This window comes from Salvia miltiorrhiza, chromosome 3, assembly GCF_028751815.1.
Source record: "Salvia miltiorrhiza cultivar Shanhuang (shh) chromosome 3, IMPLAD_Smil_shh, whole genome shotgun sequence".
Classification (NCBI taxonomy): domain Eukaryota; kingdom Viridiplantae; phylum Streptophyta; class Magnoliopsida; order Lamiales; family Lamiaceae; genus Salvia; species Salvia miltiorrhiza.
In genome coordinates, this window is record NC_080389.1 from 55413147 (window position 1) to 55421802 (window position 8656).

Genomic DNA, 8656 nt, shown 5'->3' on the forward strand with positions numbered 1-8656 from the left:
CATTGTCTTACTTGGAGGGAAGAACTTGATAAGGAACTTTTGAGCCATTTTCTCCCATGTAGTGATGGAACCAATCTCCAAAGATTGATACCATGTCTTGGCCATGCCCCTTAGTGAGAAGGGAAAGAGTCGGAGTCGAATGGCATCCTCCGGGACTCCATTTATCTTGATAGTATCGCATATCTCCAAGAAATTGCCGAGATGTCCATTCGGGTCATCTTGAGAAAGACCGGCGAATTGATTTTGTTGCACCATGTTGATGAGACTCGCCTTGAGTTCAAAATTGTTGGCATTGATTCTTGGGGCATGCACTCCCCCTTGTTGGACCACGGGTTGGAACATATTGCTAATAGGTGGTGGTGGTGGTGCATTCCTTTGAGCCTCTTGCTCATTGATACGCCCTTGCATAGCCTCCAATTGTCTTTGGAGTTGGAGGATCAATTCTTGATTTTCCATTATGTTTCCCTCCATTTCTTTCTCTCTTCTTGCTCTTGCTTTGTTGTGTCGGCAAAATGCTTCAACCTCAAGGTCAATGGGTATAAGAGGTACACCCTTGGACCTTGTGTTCATACACTACCTACCAACCAAAAAGAAGCAAAGAGTCAAGACACAATCTTAAAAATGAAAACAAAAAATAAAGCAAGTAAAATGTCTAAATTAGTTAAGCACAATGATTTAAAATATCACAAGTAATCAAACTAAACTAATCCCCGGCAACGGCGCCAAAAACTTGTTCGCTAATATTTTCACCACGCCGCAAGTATACGGGTAGTTGTAATATATGGAAGCAAGGTCGTATCCCACAAGGATTAGTAGTTCAATCTAGTGATTATCCTAAGTCATTATGCTATAGCTATTTAGACTAAACAATAAGGTAATTGGTTTGATTATCTACTAATTACTTAACAAGTTCAAAGACAAATAAAATCAAATAAGCAAGTGGATTAATATGATGATTAAGACGATTTAGGGACTAGACATCAATGGATTAGTAATGGACCTCAAATTAGCTCAACATTAGTCTTGATATTACCTATTATCTAGAGTGATCTCCCAACTAGTTCTAGCCCCCTCCCGGACGACTAAAACGGTAGATTACGGGTCATAGTTACCGTCCCCGGTTAACTTCTAACCTATAACTCCCAAAAGCACAACAAAGATCGATAAACTCTCACCCAACTCTCAACCTCCCGGTTTATTGAGTCGATATGTTTCAAACACCTAATCTATTGCAATTATCATCTCCCGAATCAAATTACAAATTAGAAATGCATATAAAGAGTGGCCAACACTTCATACAAGGAATAAAACTAGGGCTTGAAAAGATAATGAAGAATGTATAATCAAAGACTAATAATGAGCATAATAATCAATTCATTACATCATCCATGAGCCTAATCCCCAAATCAAGGGGGGATTTTAGCCTATCATGCTTACAATCAAAATACTTAATTAATTCAAGGAAATTCATAAATGAAAGAGAGAGAGAGAGTAAGAGGTGACAAATCCTATTTAATTAGCTTCCTTCAATCTTCTCTCTTCTTCAATGTCCTTCCAATCTTGGTGGTTGAATGTAGTAATGGAGGCTAGGGTTTGGTGTTGAGGAATTGGGGAAGATGGAAAAATGGGTGAGGAAGATGAAAGATATGAGAAAAGAGGGGAAAAATGGAGTTTTGGGGCAAAAATCGCGTCTGGGCCCACCAAAGGGAGCAATCCCGCCTTTTTCCCGCGACCACGGCATGAAACGCGGTCAAGAACGCGGCCAAAATGAGAGGAGACCGCGGTCGAGGCCCGCGGCCGCGCCTCGGACCGCGGGTGACTGCCAAAAACGTTCTGGACTGCTCTGGAGCAGAGGCCCGCGGTCGGGCCCGCGGCCGCGGCCCGGACCGCGGCTTACTGGGCAATTTTGGAGCAGAGGCCCGCGGTCGGGCCCGCGGCCGCGGCCCGGACCGCGGGGTCCTGAGCTTTATGCGCAGTCCGCTTGTTCGGCTCCGTTCTCCCTCGTCCGGACTCGGATTTGGTCACCGTTTGCGCTCACGGATTCCTATCGAGACGTACTTCAATCTCATGTCTTCAAAATCATCCAATTAATCTTTGATTTTTCCTGAAATCACTCCAAAAGCTACACCAAGCATCAAAACTCAACAAAACTCAAAATTGGGATACAAACACATATTAGCAATCAAAATATGAAGGGAAATGACAACAAATCATGTGGAATTGAGGTACGAAAACCATGTTTGTCAAATACCCACAGCCACCCCATGAGCCGCCACCAACCCCCTTCGAAAAATAAATAAAAGAGGTATCACCACCCACAAGCACACCCTATTATTTATTTTTGAAACAAGAAAATAAAAAAATACGTAAGAGTTCTACTTGCTTTAAAAAAAAAACTAACTCGTACTTATTTTTTAGGAAAAAATAAATACTAACAAAAATTTGTTGATAGTTTTCGTATTAATTTATCTAAGAAAATATCTTCTTAAAAATTACCTAAGAAAATGTAATAAATTATTATTGATTATGAGACCAATTTCTTTCATACTTGAGTTTGTCAGTGCTAGCTAGTACGCTCTCCAATACGATGCACGAATTATAATATATTTTATTATTTACAAAATTTTAAATTATGTATAAATATCAAATGTTAGTATGATTTATGCAACCAAAAAATGTTAATATTACTATATGATTTAAATTACTTTATAATAATATTATCATCTTAACGAGTAAAATATAAAATTTAATGAGTATTGTATAATGATGGTTAAATTAATAGATTGCAAGCAAATAATTAAATTAAATTCCATTTTGAGAAAAATAACAATAAACCATCAATATAATGAAATTAGTAGCTGTTTAATATACTAATTCCTACACATAACTAAATAAATCTATATAATAGAACAAGAGAATTTTGATTTGGGTAGGACACGTTTCAACCTGCGATTTATTTGTCCTTTTCACTGTGTAAACCCACCACCGTTGGATTATGTTTTCAAATATCAGTAAAAGTTTCCACTCGAATTTTTTCAAACATATTTCGTAATTCTATTTTCACCTAGCAACAGATATTCTATTATTTTTTTGTTAAACTTGGCTTGTTGGAGAAGGTTGCACACTTTGCTGAAGAAATTTACCACAATTTTGCGACGTTCTTTTTTCCCGTTTTCCGGACTGCGAGAATTTTGCGATTTTGAAATTTGAAGACTGGTGCCCTAACTTTGTAAAGGTAAACATTTACCGTCGCTTTTTGCGTTTTCATTTGGAGGTTTACTGTTCTTAATTCTTAGTAACTCATGTATGTTTTTCGTGAGGCTTTGGTGATGGAATGTTGGTTTTTTTGGCGTCGTTTTATTCTGTGCAATGTGAACTACTAATTGGAGCAAATGGTTGTTATTTATACATCTTGTCATAATTGTTTATTGTAAACCTTGTTTTGTAATTTTTAATTTTGTCATAATTTAACACATTCAAACTGCGGCAGCAGTGTTTTTGCTATCATTTATGTTAGTTGGGCAGAATGTATTTAGTTGTCTTAGTGTCTTCTAATGAGCAATTAGTGATTAATGGAGATTTTGTTTTATGTAATTTGCGCACTTGTGTATGGCTTGGTGTATTTAGTTTGTTGTTTAATCGAAGCCAATTTCACTGGCTTTTCGTTGCAGATACAGTTGCAGTGGACCTTTGAGAAATGAGCTTGGATTTGAATGTTAGTTGTGGAGATTATAGTGGTGAAGATACCTCCAGTGCCAACACTAACACAACCTCATTTGGCAACAATGACGATGGGTTCGAGGATGAAGGATCAGAGGAACACAGATTTCGGATCATGAGCGGCCCGAATGAAAATGATAATGGAGATGGTGACGATGGTCCAACAGATTCGTTTCGTTCCAATAATGTTGATAATAGTCGCAATCTGCCGGAAAAAAGTGAATGTTCGGTACAAGTGTCAAAGAAATTGGTGAAAGGTTTGATAAAGTTGGGATGTTGCATTGATACTTTGGACGAGGTCCATGTATTGTATCGTGAGTACGGACGGCTTAAGGGATTCTCGGTGAGGAAAGGAAGTCAATCATATTTCTTGAACACTATGTTTGTTCGGGCCAAGTTTTATCATTGTTCGTGTGAGGGTTCTCCTGACAACAAATGCTCGAATGATAAAGTGCCAGTATGCAAAAGGCAGTCTTATAGGTGCAATTGCAAGGCGAAGCTACGTGTTTGTAGATATGACGTTGAGTCGCCATGGAAAGTGACAGTTTTCGAGACCCACCACAACCACAAATTACTCCACCCAAGTGAGAGTTACCTTCTTCGTTCCGCTCGCAATATGTCGCAATCGAAGAAGACGTTGCTCATAGCTTTAACCTCTAGCGGTATTGGTGTTAGTCGAGCGTATCGTTTTCTTGAGAATGAAGCGGGTAGTCGAGCAATTATTGGTTTTCTGCGCAAGGATGTGTATAATGAGCTCAGTAGTGAGCGGAGTAAAATGTTGAAAGTTTGTAATGCCGACGCAAACAAGTTGTTGAAGTATCTCACGGACAAGGGTTCCAGTGACCCTTCTTTCTTTTGGAAGGTGAAGGTAGGGGATGATGGGAGGCTGAAAAATCTACTTTTCCGCGACACAAGGTGCCTTATAGACTACCAACATTTTGGCGATGTTGTTTCCGTTGATGCCACCTATAAGACTAACAAGTACGATTTGGTTTGTGTTCCCATCATAGGAATTAACCATCATCGTACCAATGTTATGTTTGCAATGACTTTCTTGGCGGATGAAAAAACGGAATCATACGAATGGTTATTTTCAACTTTTTTGGAGTCGATGTATCGTAATGAGCCTGCAATAATTTTCTCGGACCAAGATCAAGCTTTAATGAATGGTTTGGACAACACATTTCATGTAGCAGCCCATAGGCTATGTCAATGGCACATAAACAAGAATGCCGGGAAGCAATTTGGTAAGTTGAATTACAATAAAGAATTCAAAAGCTTGTGGCATCGATGTATGAACGGATGTGAAAATGTTGAAGAGTTCGATGCAACCTGGCATTACATGATGGAGGATTTCAATCTAAAGGAAAATATATGGTTCAAAACCATGTATAGCCTGAGAAAGCGTTGGTCGACCGCCTTCAGTGTAGAAAAATTTTCACGACTCAAAATACAATAAAATTTTCCCATTGCGTCTCGGTTCTCAATTTAAGAGTATGGATACACGAAACAAAATACTATCGGCCACAAACCACACACTTAATCACCAACACTTAGTTTCAATTCTTCCGCGAGTTGAAACAGCTTTGCACAGTAACATTGCCGAAATTTCTCACAAAGTCGGGGAATTATTTTCGTCACTGAAACATTATATGCGAGACACTCCATAAATTTAATAGCCATAATACCACAATTGCTTGTGTTTACCTGTTTCGGTGTGCCCGAGTAATTCACTACATCCCAATAATTTTTCAATGCAGAACGAGGATGGGTAGACGAATCCCATAATCCACCCATGCTGCACAAAATCGGAAGGTTTCGACGGACATACGAGAAATGTGATACTAATACTATACTATCCCAATACTGCTCCTACTCCAAAGAATTCTAAATAGTTATCTTTTGTTCCTCCAATGACACATCGTAGAAGATCCAATGATTTCCGTGAACATTCGCAACGCCGAAAAGGTGGTCAACTTCACACCACTTCACACCTCCGCGCACCGGTCGTTCTCCACAAATGTAAGGCATCAAAACAGACATGTTTTTATCCAAATTTGTCTTAGTTAGTGCTTGCTGAGAGCAAAGTTATAAGAACCGTTTAAGCCACGATAGTTAGGCATGAATATTACATGCAACATAAAAAATAATAATCTCACCCAACAACATATCTCAAGGCAACTCCAACGACGGCCATGACTGAAGGTAGAGTTCTTGTTATATCTTATGATTAGCAAATTAATGAGAGCATCTATATGCTGCAAAATCAAAAACTTACAGATTCTATTAAAATATACACTAAATGAGGTATTAAAATTAAACACATGAAATACAATATCACCGTGTTATCAAGCCACCCGTCGTCGCTCCACAGAGTTTTGAACCAAACCATATCGCCATATTGCAAAACGTCGGTCGGAAGCATCAATTCATTTTCCCTACAAAGTAAATAAACTACTCTTATTCACAGGACAAAATATAATTGTTTAATCTTTTTTTTAAAAAGGGAGGAAACAGTTCAAGAAGTAATTTCAATTTACCGTTTCGAATTTAGGGGATCAAACATCCAACCAATGAAAGGATCCAATTCTGCCGGCATCATATTGCTTTCGTTAGGATCGTATGTGGAGCCTCCACCAAGATTTTCAAAGGAAGACACAACTAATTTCGATTTCATGCGAGTATGTTCTCTCCTCACATGGCCATAACCAGCAGTTCCACACTCCTTCGAAGTCGACCTTTTAGTTAGATCACCACCATCTTTTGCGCTATTAGCAACAATACGGTCCGGAGTTGGACCACCCAATTCAGTACTACACGAGCATGCGACACGGTTGCTGTAAATGTCTATCAAATTCTCCAAATATTTGAACTTCGTCTCCATGTATTCTTCCAAGCTCTTAATTTCACCATTCACACTTAAGACCAAAAGCCGAACCTCCTGATACAATGAATAATAAGACCTTTGTAAACACTTTAGGGATAAATAATATTGCCTGTGAATGAAATACAGAACTCACATTCAATGTGTGATCCAAGACGACAGTGGAACCTTCGGGAGTAACTAATTTGGTATTAGAAAGGCTACCGCTGCGAGGAGTACCATTGGGCATGGCAGATTCACTTTTACGCTTCCTATTCAACCTGGCCACGTTACTCTTCCGAAGATTTAGTTCTATGATCGAACAATCTACAAAATCAATGGACTTCACAGACCTGCTTCTTCGAGGTGAACTGCCCAAATGTGACGCCTTCCGATTGGAAGTTTGTTTCTTACAATTGGACTGATGGCCTTCGCTGCTGCCGAAATCTAGTTTGCGCCATACATTCTTCTTTATGTTTATGAATGGAGTAGGCGATGCCACACGCATCGAAGGGTTGATGCCAATGTCTTCCAATTTCTTCATTTCAGATGGTGATAATTGGATGGGGACCTACAAACTAATGGAATAAATATATAGCAACATCTAAGAATCTTCTTTATATAAACATATTACAAATTTGCTTACAGGCGCGTATCCATGTTCCGCCAAAAAAAAATTGCGCACCCCATCATCTTCAGACGATAAGTTTCGAGTCACAATTCATTTGAGGATTCTAGGAAAAGACCGAAGATGTCGTATGTTCAACGTGGCACAAAAAGTCCCAAGAAATGGACTTACTTCATAGGCCCAACATTGTAAGGCGTACACAAAACCATAAGCTATAATTGACTCAGACTGCCTATCTCTCACCACGGATGACAACTTCACGCTTTAGTCTATGGGTTGAGCTCACAAGACAATTATATGCAACAAAACCCCAAGGAAAATCATTGAACAACTCAAGATCGTCCATCAAATGCAAATAACCTAAATCTAATCTCCCGGTATCTGGGTTATTGAAAACCAACAAGCCATAAATTAGGATCATGTAGGCAAGCTTCAAACTGGTAACACTGTTATGATTAATGGCACACTCCTTACGGAATTCATGTTCTAGGTCAGCAAATATCAATGTGTTACGCGAAGGAAAGACAAGATCATGGAATGTTGATTGTTTGGGCAGTGAAGTATCACCACTATACTTCAAGCCTGTCATAAGACAAAAATCGGCTCCTCCAAACACAACATTATAATCAGCGAAATTGAACGCTAACGAATTTTTTTCGAGGCTACTAGAATGTAGCCTCCTACACAACAATTTCATTACTTCGCCTTGAAATTGAATATCACCGATGTCAAAAAGGTGGCCTAAGCACGACTCACGCACGATACACATGTTCGACTTCGATAACAATTCACGTATTAAGTCAATATACCATAATCGGCATCTCGGTGATAAACCAATCACTACAAAAAAAACAAGGTGTACGACACGAATTTCGTTGCTCAATAAATGTAAACTTGGGGAATTGAATGCCCAAATTACGACTTAGCTGTTATCAAAACAGTGACTTCACGGGATTAATAAAGTTCACACACAACTTTTGGTAAGAAAAACTAACATTTATTGCGCTTAGTTCGCGATAATGGGTAAAGAAGTTAAGCGGCCATTTATATAACAACTAACACACATCAATTGCTTCCATTCCACAAAAACTACCTACACACATAGACAATCTAAATATAAAACCCACCACACATTAAACAATTGAAAAGTAAAGCTCTTCAAAAAACCAGCAAAAATCATACCGGGTTCGACGGGTGTTTTTGTGTCCATGCTCACCACGACAAACGCGCATGAACCAGGCACCCGCAGCTGGGAGAGGAGAGAGTTATAATTTCAAAATGCTTCGACCTATCTTCGTGCTTCACCAAAAAATTCGAACGGAAATTTTTTACTCAACGGTGGTGAGTTATAATTTAAGGACGGTGGCTAGGGTGAAATTATTTTAAGTCAAATTACACGTAAAATATAAATTGATATTCAAATTAAATCCACTACAAAACTTACA

At 38.8% G+C, this 8656-nt stretch overlaps 1 protein-coding gene across 1 annotated transcript; it reads left to right on the top strand.

Annotated features, from left to right (window-relative positions):
- Positions 1 to 3697: 3697 nt before the first annotated feature.
- On the top strand, positions 3698 to 5179 carry LOC131019024 (protein FAR1-RELATED SEQUENCE 5-like). The gene has a single exon (XM_057947712.1). It carries the CDS (start codon positions 3698 to 3700, stop codon positions 5177 to 5179), a length of 1482 nt encoding a protein of 493 aa, XP_057803695.1.
- The last annotated feature ends 3477 nt before the right edge of the window (positions 5180 to 8656 follow it).

Excerpts from the sequence above, each read along its gene's own strand:
- LOC131019024 (XM_057947712.1), top strand. The coding sequence starts at position 3,698 with ATGAGCTTGGATTTGAATGTTAGTTGTGGAGATTATAGTGGTGAAGAT.